Genomic DNA, 19016 nt, shown 5'->3' on the forward strand with positions numbered 1-19016 from the left:
TTTCATAGTGTTTCCAAGGGAAAAACCAAAATAATTTTCAACAGGTACTACAAGCTACTGTAAAAAGGAATACTCACCTTTATTAATACTTAAAAAAAAAAAGTATAAAGACAACCAAAACACTGTATCACAATTTACAGCCTGTACATCACAAACATACATCTCTCACTGCCTCAGAGGAAGAGAACAGCAGTGTACCCACACGATCTGATCAGTCCAGACAGGGCCCTGGAAGGTTCGGCTGCCTGTGTACTGTTTAGCACATTCTCAGATCCAGTCGCAGCGAAGCATACCTGCAGAATTGATCCCTGAAGGGGCATTTGGCCTCTGAGGCTTAGTGAGGGGGAGCCAAGGCAAGGGCTCACCATGGATGGGGATAGCTGGAGTGCCGCAGGCTGATGGGAACATCATGCAAGGTTTGGCTCAAACTACCTCCCATGCAAGCGGCTGAAAGAGGGAAGTGTAAAAGAGGTTTTTTCCATGACTCTGGTTAGACCTTGACTAGAGAGAACCACCATGCAGGCAGTTAAGAAAAACACCATTTCAAGGAGGGTGTTGAGCTAACCCTGAGCTAACCGTGAAGTAGAGACCCCCCTTCCCAATGTGCGGCATATCGAACATTCCTAGCTTTTCCCATCCCTTTCTGTTTTTCTGTCTCCAGACTGTCTCTGGACCGGGAGCCAGAATGCTAGTCCTGACAATTGTCTCTGTACGCTGCAAAGTTCTCTCCATGTTCACAGAGCTGAAATAAGAGAAATAAGAAAAAAAGACAATTGGTTTGCTATCGCAGTCCGGAGGACCAGTGCTTGGCCCACAGATCAGCTAGAGCAGCGGCACAGGCATCGAATAACGCTCTGGGGTATGTTGCTGCCTGTCATTGCCTAGCTATTCCTGGCTCTGTAAAGGAGGCCACACAAACCACACACAGTAGTGATTTCACTGTCGAGTATAAAATCAATGCTTGCACGTTTATGCTGCCTGCAAGTGAGAAACTAAATTCCATTCCAGGTATATGCATTTAAAGTTCTCATCTGAGACAGAGTAAAAACCTTTGAAGATTGTCACTTTGAGGATTTTTGCGCAATAAACTGAAGCTATTTGTATGCATTTGGATTTCTGCAATTGTGTCAGAAAAGTCTGTAATAGTTTTCCAGTTTGAATTCATTTCTTCTTTTTACTTTTTTTTTCCCTAATCTTTTTGAAGGATTCTGTAGCAAGAAAGTGATAGAAAATTTCTTTCTATCCCTTAAGACAGCATTGGTGATTAGCATCAAGAAAAGAGCCGCTCCGAGACTCTCGCGGACAATCTTACAGTATCAGACTGTTTTGTAACACTGATCATTCTTATTTATGCTCCTGACCCTAATGCTTCAAATGAGTGCAGACAGACAGGTGAAATCTGTAACATTGAGCTTTGGAAGTCCAAAATCACCCAGCTGATTCGAGGGCAGTTACCGCTGGCACCAGGAAACAATGAGCTTTGATCAGTTACTGCTTCAGATGTCGTAGGCCCAGCAGCTTGCAGTCCACTCTCCGACGAATCGAGGATAGAATTTCATACTATCACTGTCCTGGTGATTCCTGGTCGTCTTTAATGGTGATCACAGTATCTAGATGCTCTTTTCATCTTTGAAGCTTGTTGTTGATTAACTCTTCATCACTCCAGTAGAAACACAAGTGCATCTTTGAATAGCATTTCAAATTACCCTTAAAAAATTTGAACTCCATCATTCACTTGCTTCAGACATCACCCAGAAGCTCAACTATGACTTTTTTTTTTCATTTTGCCACTATCACAAAAATCTGGCACCAATTCATAAAGCAGCAAGAAGGCAGGAAAACACAGAGGACACCTTCCCCTCTTCTTTGTGTTACCTGTGAAATGATGAAAACAGAATATTAGATGTATGCCCTTCAGCTTAATCACCATTAACACCAGCAAAGCCGTATATCTGGTGTGCTCTGAAAGCAGACAACAGTGGCTGGCGGATGCTGGATGTTCCAAGTCTGGGGGGCAGGATCCAGACTTCCTGCTGCTACTAATCTGCGGTGCTACTGAAGATGGACGTCTCCTCCTGCACTCGGATACCACACTCATGTGGTAACCAGTGCCACAGGCGCGTGCTGCAGATGTGAGAGCGCAACAGCGGAGGGAGACGCAAGGGGTTGTCTACGCAGAGCGGTGTTAAACCCGTCTTTGGCTGGGCGTGGCAGCTGGCCTCTGTCCAGGAATCACCAGCTTTCACGGAGCGGAGCTCTCTACCACTGACTGCCACTGCCCTGTGTCCAGAGCAAAACCGCGGTCGTTCGGGAGCTGACCTACATGCTTAGAGACTCGCATCACATGCTCCCCTTGAATGACAGATGCAGGAGGTTGGAGAAAGCTTTGCTTTTGTAAGGTTTCCTGGCAGTCTTCATAGCCCTGATGTCTTCTTTTCCCAAGTAGTTGTGGTTATTCGACCAGACATAGAGTTAGCTGTACTGCGGACTGTTGCAGTTCACTACGATTTTTGACTGCTGCTGTGTAAAGCCAGTCTGCGAGGCTGGTATGGCGCCGGAGTCCTCCACAGCCTGTAGCCTGCTCCGAGCCACAAATACAGCCAGTCTATAGCCGGCGATCAGCGCGCCGAGAGCAACAGTCAGGCAAAAGCTTGGCGCACCGCATGGCTTAGGGAGCCACTGGCAACTGCAGCCCTTGCCAGGAGCACTCAAACGACAGCCCAGGCAGCTGGTGATCACGCTCCAATGCGGTTTTTGCCATCTGAGGGAAAATTGGAGGTGGTCTGGTGTCTGGCTTGATGCCGGCTTCTCATTCTTCACTGGGATCATTTCACTGATGCATCCTGCATAATGTTTTTAAGAGCAAGAGGAAGCACGTGGCAGAAAATTGGGAGCAGAAACCGTACATAAAACCCTAACCCTAATCCCGTGCCCGCTGCAGCTCCTTCAGTCCAGGAGCGTCAAGGCAGTCAGATCCTGGTGATCATCAGCAAAATGTTAGCGAATTGCCAACGACGCAGTTATTTCTGCCTTGAAACTGTGCAGGCAGAATCAATGAATTAAAAGTGGCTGCCGGTGGCTAAACTACATGAACCAGACCGAGAACAAGGAACGGTTTGCTCTGAGTACAGTATAGGCACAGCTTCATGGTGAGACAAGAAGCTGTTGAGGATTTGTATTAAACAAGGGAAAAGTGAAAGGACTTAGTGAAGATCAGCACAAAACAACCTAAGGAGTACAGAACTCATCTATTAAACAGGAGAAGTCCACGGAGCTGTTTAGTTTTCCGCAACAGAACAGGGAAGGGAAGCGGGCCAGCTGCCAGTCACCGAACTGAGCAGAACTGGGAGTCCTAGGAGCAGTCCGTTCTGGTTGATGCGGCTCTGGCAGCCTGCTAGTGCTGGTGCCGGGGATGCCAGGTGAGTGGGAAAGGGGCCGGGTGCGATGCTGGCCTGTGCCCCTCTAGGGCCGTGTCTCATCACTTAGCTGCGTACACGCTGAGGCTGTTCCCATGCCTGCTGCCAGCGAGACCGGAGTCCACAGCTGCCACAAAACCCGACTGTGTTCTCTCAGGGAGCCAGGGCTTACGTTACCTTTATGGGATCATCTGACTCTACACGCTGATCCTAGAGTCCAGCTGCTGGAGGTGTTCGAGAACTCCGTAGGGAATGGTGGGATTCCACATCCTGTGAGGGCAAATTCAGAAACGAAAGAGATTTTAAGACGCGTAATTTGCTTCAGTTTTTCTGGTGTGTTTGGTGCGTTTGTGGCATATTGTGGTGGTTTTTGTTTGGTTGGTTTTTTTTAAGCTGCCTTTCCTTTTTGAATATCATTCTATAAAAGTATTTAAGCTATGGCACAAATGAAAATGCATTTTCATTTAGAAGCAAGCAGTTCACTCCCCGGCAGACTGGTTATGGGGCACACTACAGTCCCGTCTCCAGAACTGCTCCTCAGCTTTCTACCAAGCTCCCTTCCGCTGAATGCATGCTGGCAGCTTCAGTCTGTTCAACCGCTGACGATGGCTGCTCGCTGTTTTTCCTTCAAACACAAGCCCTGCGGCACAGAGCGGATCAGGTACTCGGGTAGGCTAGAGGAGGAACAAAGGGAGGCTCAATGTAAGCTGTGCTTAAAGCAGGACAAGCAGCTTGCCTGGGAGAACAGGGAACTGGTGCAGCTGAAACCAGAGACAACATTGTTAACATTTCTGTGACTGCGTTTGTATTTTTGGTGATGTCTTTTTTTGTGCCTCTTATAAATCTGACAGATACAGAACACAGCTTTAGCATTAATTCTAACCCAATTTACAGAACGGAGATACAGCAAACAGCATATCAAGAGACTTACACCAAGTTCTTTATATGGGGACATTTTCGTAGGCTCTCCGTCAGCTGCTGGGCTCCAACACCAGTTATTTTGTTATACTGAACACTGAGGAAAAAAACCCTTCGTTAATCCAGATCACGTCATGTAGCAGTGTAGTCAAACATTTCATTCTAAATAAAAATACTATATGGGTTTATCTGCAGATGGGGGAAGAAAGAAAAAGAAAAAACCAAAATAGATCCTTAATTAAAAAAAAAACACTGTAATAAAATACTCAGAAGGCCAAACTGGAACTTCATTAAGTTAGTTCATCTGAGGGATTCCTTATTCTGTGTAGCCGAGGTCCTTCTCCAACTCTCCATGACCCTATTCTCCCATCTTAAAACCCTTTTTTTTTTTTTTTTTTATGGTGCACTGCTCCTTAATCCTTTCTAACCACTGACTATCTGGACTCTGCCTAAGCAATTTTCCCTGTGAAGTTTCCTTCCTCAAATTCTGTCTCCTCTACCTGAAGCACGGAAGATTTGAATTTTCAGTTACCAAGTCAGTAAGCTTTCCTGGGCCATCTCAAAAGGTTTCATACTCACTCTAGCACTCTTAAAGATGCCATCTCTGGGAGAACTTTCGCAAGATTTTCTGCTCCAAAATCACAAATGCTGTTATTGTATAAGCTGCAGAAAACCAAACCGGTACAGTCACAATTGACTAACGGATAATGTAAACAGATCACATATTAGATCAAGGAATTTCAGATATGGTTGGTACATCTTAACTTCCAATTTATCCTGATCTATTTGCAGCTAATGTTTAAAACACAGTTCCATATTTTCCGGATCGAGTAAGGCAAATGGCCCCATCCTTTCTTCAGCTAGCACAGCTATGGCAAAAATAGGTTGTTCTTCATGAAAAATGAGAACATTTCTGTCTACATTAGAGCAAATTAAAAATCTGCAAGAAAAAGAAGCTCAAAGATCTGGGGCACAGCATTCAGAAGACTTCCATGTAAGCAATTTATTCTGGACTTGCACAGGATGGTTTCTTGCATTCCCTCCCGAGACACTTCACTCGGGCTGTGCCAGACATTTTAATGCAGTGGGATGCGCCATCGGTCCCCTGTCAGCAAACACACGCCGACTCGTTGCTAGCTTAGGGCTTAGCACGGTGCTTATCAAGCTCCGCATTAAGCTTGCTGTAGATCAGTGGCCCTGGGTGCACATTTGTACAGAGTATTATTCATAAATGAATATTATGCATTGGAATTAAAAATCAGTAAAGTCCTCATTACGTTCTTGAGATATCCCTCTGTGTGTCTGCATCGGGCCATGCATTTCTCTCCTCTCCATTCTTGCATAAAGCCTTAGAGAGAAGTCAAAAGCTTGGCTACTGCACAGCGTACAGGTTTGTTCCATGCTGGGTAATGTCTGACAGAGATAGCAAACTATGTTGTATGAAACAACTGAACAAGGTACAACTACTTACCTTAGTGTCTTTAATGAATACAACGAAGGCAGAGCTGTAGCTAATTTCTCCGCACCCACATCTGTTATCTTATTCTGCGATAAGCTACAGTAAGGGAGATTGCTTTGTTAGTTGAGCACTTTTATTCTAATTTCTTACAATGTGGGGAAAACTCATTTTAAATGTCTTTTTTTATATAATTTGGACAGTCTGTTTGGACCAAATGGAGGGAAAAAGAGAAATTACGGCCCTTGAATGGAGATGAGGAACTGCCATACAACTAACCTATTTCTCTAAGGAATGTACAGATTAAGTATGTCCAAAGACTCGTTGGTCTCCCATGCCCGTGGGTTAGTTGTGCCCATAATTGTTAACACACAGTCCCACAAGGCTCTAGATTTAATCTGTTTCTTTTCAAAATTTCCCAGAACTGTTAAACTTGCACTTACTTTAATGTTTCCAGTGATGTCAGGGTTGGAAAGACCTCAGACAGACTCTTTGCTCCTTCATCTCCTATGCCATTTTCACTCAGAGCATCAAGGCTGGGTGATGACAAAGAGAGAATTAGCTTCCCTTTTAATCAAAATTGTTGTGGTTTATTCACCTCAGAGACCACTCTATCTTGAGAAGCTCCTTCCCTGCAGTAGCCTCAATCAGCAAGAAGCACCACACAAATTACAGCTTTTCTAATAGGCAGCTTTCTGCTTCCCAAATTTACAGCCTGAGAATTTGTTTTTCTTTTTACTAGTTGAATGGCTTGACCCATTTCCTTTGATATGCAAATGGTTGCACTTAATGACTTGCTTCCACCATACACTGGAGATTAGTCAAAGGGTTATGAAATAGCTGTGTTCCAGCTATGTTGAAGTGAGATTGCCTGCACACACAGAAATACAGAACTGACAAAATCTAGCAGAGGCTGTAAATCCCTGCCGAAACAGCTCCTTCTCCAGATAGGGACGGTTAGAAATGAAGTTTTTCCTCATTCAGGTATCCAGATGGAAAGAGGTTTAAATAGTCACAATTTTGGATACTGAATCCCTTGCTAATCTGGCCGACAACGCTGGGATATATCGGTCTAATTCCCATTTTAGAGCTTTTTTGTTTTCCCAAAACATCATTAAAAGGCCAGACACAATACAGACAAATGGACGATGGGCTGAGCCAGTAAGGCCAAAGGCCCTCTCGAAACCCAGTAATCTTCCCACAGAGTTGGCCGCAGAATATTGACTATTGTTTCTAGCATAAAGAAGCTTAAAATTCAGAGACAGCTGGTTTGTCATGGATACAAGAGAATAAATGGTAACCGGAGTTCTTAAAGCTCCATTTCTAATACTGCTCCTGGTAAAGCAAGGGACAAAGACTGTGTGAAAACACGCGGGCAGAACAAAACCACATGCTGGCTGAGTATGGCGTTTTTATATCTTTTATATGAATCAAATCCACGAAGCTCCATCTCTTACAAGTTCTACCAGAAGTTCAGGTTGTCCGTTGACACTGGGAGGTGCAGAGCACTGGCACCAATACTGAAGTTAGCCCCCGAAACTATCGCTATTTCTGGTTTGGGAGGGAGCCTGTTCTCTCCTGGGGCAGGCACGACCGCGAGTCCCTCAGAAACCTCAACACGAGGGAGCCGGGGCTCGGGCAGGTTGTGGAACGGGACGAGAAATAAGCCACCCACAAGCAGTGTTGGTCCGTGCCGTGGCAGGGAGGGGGAGCGCCCCGCGGGGCTCTGTGCTAAACCTCTCCCACCAGCTCGTAAGCGCACAGGGAAGTGACTGAAGGGGTATCGAACAAACTGCTACCAAGTGTCTTAGGGGAGATGCAGAGCACTAGCTTTCATTCTGCTGTTATATTCTCTGAGTGTTTTTGTTGTTCGGTTTGTTCATCAAAGCAAGTAGTCTTGTTGGCAAATAAAGTATTTCTTGGGTACATGAGCTCCCCCACCACCAAGGGCTGCTGAAGATCAATGTGAGGAAAGTTAATCTTTAGCATTACTCACTCTAAATGCTGAAGTGATGGAAATGCTGCAAGGATTTCCACGAGTTTTAGGAATCCCCGTAGGCCACATACTGGACCCAGTCTGGAAGAAAACATAGACATGCAGCAGTTTTTTCACATGCTCAGAAACAGCAAAAGTTATGAATTTTTAAGATCTTGCCCTGCAGCCCCAAATGCAAGATAGTTGACACTCCTCAGAAGCAGCCCTTCCCGGCAATCCGCAGTGAGGATTTCTGCTCTGAAGCCTCCAGATGAGAACCCGGCAAGGCTGCGGTCAGACAGGGCAGAGCTGCCAGCACAGAAGCAGCAGTGTGTGCGTTTGCCTCTTTTTTTGTTGCTCTTTGCAAGACTCATCTCACTTATTTTAGATTCCTATATATCTGTTCTTTTTCTACTTTTTTCAGGGTTTTCATTGTAAGTATTATGATCTTCATAACAGAGATTAAAAAAAATGTTCCACATCACACCTTCCCCCCCCCCCCATCCCAGCAATTCAGATGAACTTATGGTCAATGTTTTACTGCAGGTTAAAGCATAAACTTATTTTTAATATTCCAGCTCCAAGCATTTGTCCCTCAGATGCTAACCTTTTATTTGGAGTTTCCTTGGTATCACAACAAGTTCAGCCAAGTTAAAAGGACCGAATTTTACAAAAGTTTAAACCAAAGGGAAAGTAGGAGAGGAAAGGACAAGAGGAAGCAGCATAAAATCAGACGGGAGGCCAAGCACAGCAGTTCAAGACGGGGTCAGATGTGGAGGGCAGGAGACAGATGGAGACCTGATGAGAGTTCTCCACTGCACTGGTGAAACTTCGGCCCAGGTTAATTCACAGGCTATGGCAGGATATTTTAAGCCATAGAATAGCCTTGGAGGCTGCTTACAGTTTGGGGGAAAAAAGAAATGTTACTACACCTCATATTTAAAGTCAGTGTTTCCAAGTCAGTCTTCCTTCTTCCAGGAAAATGGTGCTACACATTTTAATAGGGAGGTGTTCTCTGATCTTACTGTCTCATGGCCTAAGCTCTGATAGGGCAGAAAATTACATCAGAAGACTCAGAGAGAAAAATTGAGCACTTCTGGAGAAAAAAATATCTCCCAGGTAGTTGGATCCCAATCAAGATATTTTATACCCTGTGGCACAAGATCTGCATCTGCTGCTAAGGAGCTAACTCATAGCAAAACCAAACAAAATTGATAGAAGCATGTTGACCTGTATCCCTGCAGGAGCCAGAAATGATGTATTTTTGAGTTTTGGCCATAACTTAATAAATCTAGCTGAGAAAAGCGAAATAGAAATAGACGGGGTTTACTTAATGCTTTGCCATAAACAAACTATACATCAGTTCAACGACTGTAGCCGATACCCATGACTCTTCTCAGCCTTAAATGTAATTATAGATCAATCAACAGAGAGGTGTATCACTTACGCAAATTCTAGTTTTCTGAGGTTTTTGATAGCAGGAATTTCATAGCTGCTGCAACCAGATGCATCTTGCACACTAAATAAATCACAGTAGAACCAGAGTGTAAGAAATACTTTAGCAACAAAAATGGTGCTTTAAAAATTATTTCTTAGTAAACTTTTACAAGAAATAAACCACTGCTGAATTAACTGCAGAACCAGGGAACTTCTGAATAACTTCTTCTCCAACCTTTCTTCATTCAATTCATTTCAATCTGATAATTGCCTTTCATATTGTAGTGGTTTGCTCTTGTTCCAGTAAAAATTACAAATACATTCTTTTAAACCCAGCATTTTCTGTCCAACATGAAACTTGCTTTTTGTGTATATTTTAATCAAAATACTCTGCCCGTGTTAAAACAGAACTCACAACTTCTATTTGAAAAAAAACACAACCAAAATACTACATCTATGCATGCTTTTAATGGCAACTAATCCCCTAGCCACATCACGAGCAGGGATGAAACACAGGGTTTATAGATCACATGATGCAAGCTTGTGCCTCCTGAGATAAAGGACGGACTCGGGTCATTCGTGACTGGTGCAAAACAAGCCTTCATTTATGGCCTCAGTGCTACGGGGTGGGGGGGAAATCAGTTACCTCAAGTTCTGTAACTGACAGCAACTGGAGGAGAGCATACTCCGAGATTAAAAAGAAATCTGAAGAAAAAAATGACAGCTGGCTTTTTATTGGTAGTTTTGACAAATATTCTTCCTGGGGCTGTCATTGCTCCGCCCTGCCGTGACCACCACCACACGGCCGGGTAGGAGAATGCTCCGAGATGACACAGGAGCTTGCACTGCCCGAGGTACTTCTCCTTTGGACAAGCAGAGGACTCTGTTCTCCCGCACTGTCAGTGAACCCCCATTTTCTTAAATTGCTAGCATGTTAAGAGGACTTTTGATCATAAATGAGCCTACCAACTGATCATCCTCTCCTGCATCTCTACGAGGTCTGAAAGGTCACTGATGTCCTTCATTGTCTTTGCCTTAAAGGGATCAAGAACAAATTTCTCTGTTGATGCTCTCAGCAGTTCGTAGTCTTTTGTCTGTTCTAAAGATTTCCAGAGCCTGACCGTGTCACTGAGGGAGGCCCTGCGAAGTGACAGAACAGGTGAAATCAACAGGTATGCTGACTGCTGTTGTTGCATCAAAGTGTCATCGACACACAATCCTAGGAGTGACACCACTATCTACAGAGAATGACCAACCTGAATGACGCCACGTTCTTTAGGCCAGCCAAGTCTTTCAGCCCTTGCATGTCAATTCTGCTGTTTCGCAAATCCAAGGAAAACTCTTTTCTTGACCATTTTAAAATAGAGTGCAGTACGTGGACATCAGGTGGTGTAAGAATTATGCCCAGAAAAGACAGGTCTGGCTGGAGCCTTAAGGCCACGTGCTGGAAAAGATAATCGCTTTGTGCCTCATAAATACAATGTAAAAGCTCAAGTAACCTCTCCGGACAGAGCTCATTTATCTGCAGCCTTCTAATATACTTCAAGAGTGTTTTCTGCTTCTTAGCTGATTGTTTTACATCCTTATTTGAAAGGGAGCAGAAGTAGGGGTCATCCTGGAGGAACAGCAATCCAGCCAAAAATCGAGGCACTAAATCTAACCAGTTATAAGGTTTTTTCTTCTTGGATGGAAAAGACAGGTACTTTGTTAGGCTTTTATCCTTGATCTCTTCTGCTAACATAAGGTGAAGCGCACCCAAAAAATTCTGAATGACAAAATCAGAGAATGTGCTCCCAAATTCCTCTTCTCCAGTATCTGAGTGTTTGGGGAATGCAAATGGCAGGAAAAATCCATATTTCAGAGCAAACTCTTTAACTTCCTTAGAAGGAAGAAGATCACTTTTCATGGCACTTTGGTGCTTTTCTCCAAGACACCAGGCTAAGCGGGCTAGCGTAGAAAGACTCTCTTGATTTTGCACAGCTGTAACATCTGTTTGCATAGGTATTATCTTTTGCTGAACAAATTTCAGGAAGACTGTAGTAAGAGTTGAAGGAAGGCTTTTGTCTCCCATTTCAAGTACCATCTCACAGAGAAAACAAACAAATCTACACATAACAGGGCTGTAACAGTGACTGAACAAGTACTCACGCTCTTTGATTAATTTCAGTGCATTATCACAGTAGGGTAATCCTTTGAAGTATTTGGTTATGTACAGTTCTCTCTGCTGAGGGGAAAATCCTGCCATTTCAATAGTCTTATCCACTTTGGACACATACTGGTACACCTTGTCTTTTGGTCTTGCTGTAAGTAATAAAGTACAACCATTGAGTATCTTTTTTTGGATCAGTCCTGAAAGCAGATCCTTTATATTGCACAAGTCTTTTTCAGGCTGGCTGGCCAAGCAACGAGGAAAATTTTCATGATCATGCAACCCTTCAAAGCCATCAAAAACCAGAAGGACTTTAGCAGGATTTTGCAAGATATACTCAAAGATCTCTTTGCTTCCCTCTTGAGGTTTTACAAAGAATTCAAGCAGCAGATCCTTCAGGCTATATCGCTTCTCAGGCAAGCTTATTTGTTTGCAGTCAAACGAAAATACAAATTCAAATTGAGAAAACTCTCCATTGGACCAGTCCTGGCAGATCTTCTGAACAAGAATGCTTTTGCCCATTCCTGCTTTTCCCAGCACCACAATCACTTTAGTCTCTAAGTCTTTACCTCCTGGGACTTGAAATATTTGGCTTCTTTTAAGGGCTGCCTTTTCCTTCCCTTGCAGACTGCAAGTTATCAGCTCCTTTTCCATTGCTTTTACACTGTTCTTCCCAGTCTTCATTTCAGTTTGGTTTTGAACAAGTGTCTCATCAATAAACAGGTGATCAAGAGCTATTTCACGCTCCATGGCCACAGATCTGCACACGTCTCGGAAATAATCCATAAGTGATGTATGGAAAGCTTCCACTGGCTCTACAGAAATAAAAAGCACACACAAACTGAAGAAACCAATCCGCAAATCACAACATTGCTTCGTGATGGTTTCAGTACATGATTGTAATATGGTACTTAAATTAGGAGTGCAGGCACAACAGACACTTTTAGACCTATGAACTGAATAATTCTGGAGGTATCTACACATATGATAAAACTGTCTAAGTACACTGGCCTTCTAAGTAGGTGCTACTGCTAGATATCTAAAGGTAGACAAGTCTAACATCTTAAAAACAGGAATTGTGCTCAGACACTTGTAACAGCTTCACAAATTGTTGAACGACAACTCCTACAACAAATGGCTTCTCTGTATGGAAAGAAACATAGAAAAATTAGCCAAAAATACTGGGAGTTTTAAGTTCAAGAGAGCTAAACTCACTTGGTCTTTTGAAAGGTTCTTCAGAAGGAATTATGGGAACTCGTACTTCTTTGAACGTTTCTAAACCTGAAGAAACAGAAAAATATACTTGAGGAAGACACCTAGATAGTCATTGATTCAGCTTTGCTAATTTTAACAATAATACTTCCGCAAATTTGCAAGTTCATTGCAACATGTATTATGTATCATCCAGAGAATTTTTTGTATTTTACAAGGGAAAGGAAAAAATCCTCACACAGGTACAATTCAGCTGACACAAGCTGTTGCAGGCAGCATGACACCAAACTAGATGACAGCGGTTCCAGCTTCTTTATGCCATCAAAAGCAACAGCTTCCTTTCGTTACTCTATACCTTGTAACCAAGCACTAAGCATGAAAGTCACAGAGAAGTGACTATTGGTAACAGAATTTACCCATTACTCTTCCTGACAAAGTACCGTCCAATTTTCTTTTCTTTTTGCTGGTTTGTGTTCAAAGTACTGCAGACATTTGCACTTGGTCAGATGAGCAGTGTCTGCCATCCACAAAGAAATTGGGAATTTGTCAGAGAAAGCATCTTTTCTACAGACTGCTAATGACAGAGTATCAGTTTTGACAAAACTTTTGGTAGGAAAAGCTTTGCAGACACAGGACAGACTTCAAATTTATCAGAGACTGTAACAAACCCAACCTCATCAATAGTCTCGTGGTAACCACAGTCAGCAGAGACATCAGAGAAAAACCCCAAACAAAACAGGTTAATCTCCCTAGATTTGTACAAGTGTGTTTATTACCATAATATTTGGTTCATCTTGATGTAGAATGTGGTTTAAAAAAACCCCAAATCTTAAAGATTCAGAGATCTGGAAATCATTTCCCACCCCGCATGCCAGCAACAGATGGAACGGTTACAGCTCAGAGTTGCTTCTAGCAGGGAAGCACCCCCAGACTTCTAATGAGAAAGTCCTTTTTCCAGTGAAAGAATACATTTGATACAGAGATAGTTCTCCCCTTGTAGAAGAAAAATCGACTTAAGATCCTAAATAAAGAGAAGACATGCCTGTTTTAAGGCAAAGGTCCAAAGGTCTGGTTTTGGTTTACTATTTATTTTATTAAATAAATATAACAGAATGAAAACCCAAGAAAAGCTGTACTGAGACATTTAGATGGGAAGCAGCATTGGTCAAATCAGTCAGGTGTTAATAACTATTTGAACAGGAAAAGCGACTGGCTTGGTAGCTAATGTGCAAATTTTTCTGCTGCATTTGGAATTCTGAGGTTTGTGACGTACTCACACGTGTTGTAAATCAGTTGGAATTACTAGTATTGTGTACTCACATAAACAGTATATATCATTTACAAATACTTCCCCAAGCCCAGGTGTATTTGCCTATTGATCCCCACATCAAAGTTTTGCTCTTTGGGGTGCTGTTCGGCACCAGAGGGCAACACAACACTGGTACTAAGCTGCGAGCAGCTCTAATCACCAGGGTACGCAGCGATCTGAAACCAGATTACTGCTGAAATCAAACTCCCTGTTCCAACAGCTCTCTGAGGGCTGGAAGAAAAGTGCCTGAGGAAAGTTTGCAACCACAGGTGGGACTGTTAGACCTTGACTAAGGCTCCAATTCCTTTATAAGCCTTTCTGTATATTAGGCTTCCTTATTGTTTAGTTAAATAAGTCGTCATCATTTTGGTTTTGAGGCTCCCATGTGAGCTGACTGCAGTCTGGCTTCAGAAGATGCTCAGGCCATGCCAGTACCAGCACAACTTCCACTTCTGATGGTGCTCAAGGACACTGGGCTTTTGTATTGTTTTAACTAGACAAGAAGACTTCCTCCAGAAACTGGGCTTCATAGCAAACACATTGGATTGGCTGCTAATTAATTTTTATTTTCCTCAATAAGGTCATTAGTAGTAAAGCCTGGAGGGGAGAATTGGCTTTGGGTAGAAGAAAAGTGCTCCCTCTCCCAATCCAAAGTACTGTATATATAAAAATTCATTTTCTACTTACCACATAAACTAACTGGAAAACTTGGGGATATCAATGTTTCCGTGGAAGAAGTCAGCACTGGCAAGAAACAAATGACATTTTTCAGCCTATCAGAGCTATCACTAGCTGAAATGAGGGAATTTAGCACTTTGTTGACATCACTGATTTTCCAGTACTTTCTGCATATTTATGTGGATAAAAGGTTATCTGTCTTACCTGGATATAATATAACATCAGATGTGCCATTTCCAAGAACAAAGTTAAGTATCTGCTGAGGAGGCTCTGCTAAGCCTGTATTCTCTTGGCTCCCTTTCACGCCAACAGGTAGACACTCTGGAATCAAAGGTGCTGAAGATCCTGAAATGAGTGCAGAATAATTACTCTTCTGTTCTTAAAGGCTCCTGGTTTCTAAAGGTTGCTAGCAAAGAAAACAGCTTTCTAAAAGCTGTTTATCCTTTCCGGCAGCTTTTGGGCAAATATTCCCAGTGGAGAGTTTATGAACCAGAATTCATAGGGTCACATGAGGTCCACAGAATTCATGAAACAAAAACACTCAGAAGGCACGATGAACGTGAAATACAAGAGATTATCCAGCTGTTAGCGACCACTGGTTTTCAATAGTCTAAAGAGATATTCTATTAACAAAAGGAAAAGTGCTTAAGGCAAAGTCTGCAAACGTATGGACCAGAAGAGAGGAAATGTGTAAATATTATGTACATAATTAATTTTACCACACACTTTGCACTACATCTTCCCCACATAATTGCACATCATGCAGCTTGTACAAGCAGCTAGCAAGCATCCTCCCTCTGAACCTGCACCAGGAAATTTTTTTGATGATGCAGTGCTTGCAATTTAATCAGCCACAGCTCTGAGTTTCTGCAGGCGTGACAGAATTTCTTCTGCTACTTTGTGCTGTTTCAGCTAGCATCAGATACTTCAAGACCTCTAACTTATCCACTGCTTTTTGGTTCCTTTCCAGCATAGATTTAACAGTGAAAGGTGTTGAATTGTGTCTTTGTCATTAGCACTTGCCAGCGTAGCATGGGCGCCCTCTTCCACACAGCGTGATCAAGGGAAGGTGGCTACACAGCCCATCGCTTGGATTAGTACTCACTTGCTGTAAACAAAATTCCAGCCTTGATTTTGCTCTACTATTGCAAATATAGTTGTCCTGCAGTCCTTTACAAACTGCTGGATGAAAAAGAAATTAGAAGTAAACCAAAGTTTATTAATAAAATCTTGCGATTTCCTTTTCTTAAGACAAGTAAGTACTTCTTTAGATTAGCATATAGTAAATAATTCTGTTCTCTTATTTATTAATCTGGACTTCACCAATAAAATGAAAGGCTCATTCTGTTTCATTAGGGGCAATGCATTTTTAATTTTCCTTGAATATTTTTCATTCTTTTAGTAAGTGCCACACTTTTAAGTGCTCGATTGAAACAGCTGCCATACTCGTTTTCCCCGCCATTGTTCATGGTCAATGACCAGACTTATAAGAGAGTTTTCTCCTCGTATAAATCCACCTGTGTACAGGTGCACACCCATAGCTGTACCGTACATCCCAGGAATTGTGAGACTTCTTTCCAAGGGGTTGGTAGCAGGAACAGGAAAGGACACGTGCTGGTTGGTTAGCGAGGTGGAGCTCACTGGATGGCTGTTGAGAGGCATAGCTACGAAACTGCCATTCCCTGCAGACACCGCAGGGATGTCCACTTAAAAAAAAAAAGCAAAAGAAAAGGAGAAAGTCAGGTTATTGCTAGAAGTTAAGGGGGCCAAAGAAGAGGTCTCAATACATATCATAAACCACTTGATTCTGATCAGTTGTGTTTTGATTTTCCAAAAGCAAGAACAATTCATAACAGCTTTCCGAAATCTACTCAGGTCTCAACATCTAAAATGTATTTATGAAATTCTCTAGTAAATCACTTTTTTCCAGTAGTTCACTTCTTAATTTTCTTTTTCTTCATCTTTCCTGGTCTGTCTTCTTTCTAGAAACCTTCAGATGTGTTTAGATGTAAAGGATCTTATAAGACATAACAAGGTCTTACATTGGCTGTGCTAAGTGTCCCAAGCCTGGTTTGCCACACGAACATTGCACAAGGTTAGAGATGCCCAAGTACAGTAGACTGAGGACCCTGACTCTCTGCTTAGACACTACAGTGCTTGTAAGGATAATTAGTCTGCGTTAAGAGGATTTCCCAAAGAACAGTCACAAACATCTGAGTTTTGAAAGACGTAACTTGCCTGCAGCACTTGTTTTTTTCAAGAAGAGGACAAATGGGGAGGGAGACTCATGTGCATTGTAGGATTTCATCTGCTTATCAAAGATTCTTACAAATCAAGTAAGATACACTTGCTTGTTTTGAACTAGTCTGCTGATTGCCTTCATTTTGCCACACCCTTATTCTCAGAGTTGATTTTGCTTTTCTTTCCCCCTTCTATCTAGCAGTGACAATTAAGTCTCTATTTTGTTGTTTTCTGCGGTCTAATGTTTTATCAGGAGCTACAGACCTGTGTGGGTTTTGAGCCACTACAGTGTACGCTGCCATCTGGAATGCATGCTCTTGAGGGTGGGTTGTGCTTATGTTGTTCATCAGGAACAGATATATTATTTTGTTATGCAAATCTTGCTTTTTTACTGTGGTATAAAAACAGAATTTAAAAGGTGTTTTTCAGCTTGGTGTAAATCAGCACGTGAAATTCCCACGTAATTTCCTATCCAAGGATTGTTGCGTTGCTACAGACAGGTAAGTGCAGGTACTATTATAGCTAGCCACCAACTGTTGGGCACCTCTAAAGCGAAATTTAATTCAATTCTGTTGAAAGAATCTCATCCTTGGCTTACCACTCAGAACTCTAGTACCCATTATCCTCTTTACTGTAGATAGTCTTCCGAAGAGTTGGTGCATTTGCCTTTGCAGGATCATACTGTGATACTCATTTTACGACAGGTGAAATAAATTCCTGATTTTGTCATGTAGCTCATCTTTCTGTCAATTAGACTTTTTTGTACCTAGTACTTACATTGCTTTATGCATATATTCCTTCCCTCAGCACCTTCATTGGGTCAAGTAAGGTAGAGGGAGTGATAATATTCTGAGCACTTTCTGGAAAGGGATAGGTGAAGCTTTACAAAGCACCTGTTAGTGCTGTGATGATACTGTAGACTGGAATGCAAGTTCTGTAGGGTGAGGTGTTTTTGCTGTTTAGGTTTTTTTAAATGTGTCATTTCCTTATTGAAAACTCTCATTGTTACTGTGGCATAAATACAGGTCTTAAAAAGCATCAAAACCTATCAAGGAATTCAGGCAGATAGAAGGTAATCCACCTTTAATGGTACTAACTGCCAGGAACTTTACCTGCATCTAAATAACTGCAACCAGCAGGCACCAGTTCAGTAGGAGCCCTGATTACCTTTCCAGATCCAGCAGATGTATTTTTTTCACAGCTAATTCTTTTCAGTCTCCCTCACAAACATTGGAAAACCAGCTTGGGTCACAGTCCCAGTGCATGTGTGTGCTCTCTCTGACTTTCATCCAGTCTAGGCCAGTTCCTTAGGAATTGCTGGACAGCTGTTGGCCCGAACTTTGCTGAGGCATAGTCCCATGATCCAGGCACTCTCTGGATGGCTCTCTAGGTTACATGCTGATTTTGGCTGCCCACCATGACATGTACATGGCCCATGGGGTTTGGTACAGTCAGAGTTCCCCTTAGGAGGCTTGGGAAGTTTGCTAGCATACAGTAATGCATATGTCACTTCAAAACACAGTATAATATATTCACCCAAAGGTGATTGCTCTCACACAGATTTTGGAAGAGTATTTCACTGGTTTAGCTATGCCTGAGGCACTAAGAACGAGTTACAGCCTGCCTGCTGGCCACAGGTCCTGCCTTGTAGATGTTCTAACAGCATGCAGCACTCAGAAATTTCCCTTTCTCCCATTCTTACTTTGGTTTCAAGGACTGTATAGCATGGGCTGGGCCAAGAATCTGTCTCTTCACAGTTATTATTTTCACTAGGATGTTTCACTGGATTTTTGGAAGGTGTCATACTTAGAACAAAGAGGATCAAAACCCAGGAAATGCCAAAATATAGCCTGAGTCCCATTACCCGTCATAAACAAAAGGTGTACGTGACAAAAATTACAAACTTTGGCACTGACCCAGTTCTCCACTGTTTTGCTTTCTTCTCTCAGATGGATTTAGAAGAGTTCAACTGTGCCTCTGCTGATGCTAAGGAAGTAATTTTCCATCACCCGGCAGGAACATGTGCTTTTGGAGCACAAGGGTACAACTGTTCCCAGGCTACCATGTAGCTGGTCCTGAGATGCACAGGTTAATAGCTACTGATAAGAGGGCATGGATTTGTTGCATCGTAATTTAGTCAGAGGTGTATAAGAGTGTGATTCTGCAGTGATTTCTACTGTGCTGGAAGTAGAAACATGAAAATGCACAACGATGCTGTATCATCA

The 19016-nt window shown here is 42.5% G+C and overlaps 1 protein-coding gene across 4 annotated transcripts in view; it reads right to left on the reverse strand.

Moving 5' to 3' along the window:
* Positions 1–78: 78 nt before the first annotated feature.
* The window catches only part of CIITA (class II major histocompatibility complex transactivator), a 33634-nt gene continuing 14696 nt past the window's right edge, over positions 79–19016 (reverse strand). For all 4 annotated transcript variants that reach the window (XM_075436792.1, XM_075436789.1, XM_075436790.1 and 1 more), the window contains exons 7-20: positions 16098–16256; positions 14755–14895; positions 14560–14616; positions 12567–12632; positions 10459–12166; positions 10169–10342; positions 9213–9284; positions 7787–7867; positions 6234–6326; positions 5806–5889; positions 4914–4997; positions 4348–4431; positions 3594–3686; positions 79–1875 (exon numbers count right to left, since the gene is read on the reverse strand). In XM_075436792.1, the coding sequence (XP_075292907.1) occupies positions 3614–3686; positions 4348–4431; positions 4914–4997; positions 5806–5889; positions 6234–6326; positions 7787–7867; positions 9213–9284; positions 10169–10342; positions 10459–12166; positions 12567–12632; positions 14560–14616; positions 14755–14895; positions 16098–16256 (2876 nt within the window). In that variant the 3' untranslated portion in view covers positions 79–1875; positions 3594–3613. The remainder of the gene's footprint in view (positions 1876–3593; positions 3687–4347; positions 4432–4913; positions 4998–5805; positions 5890–6233; positions 6327–7786; positions 7868–9212; positions 9285–10168; positions 10343–10458; positions 12167–12566; positions 12633–14559; positions 14617–14754; positions 14896–16097; positions 16257–19016) is intronic.

The sequence above is a fragment of the Opisthocomus hoazin genome, chromosome 15, assembly GCF_030867145.1.
Source record: "Opisthocomus hoazin isolate bOpiHoa1 chromosome 15, bOpiHoa1.hap1, whole genome shotgun sequence".
Lineage (NCBI taxonomy): Eukaryota > Metazoa > Chordata > Aves > Opisthocomiformes > Opisthocomidae > Opisthocomus > Opisthocomus hoazin.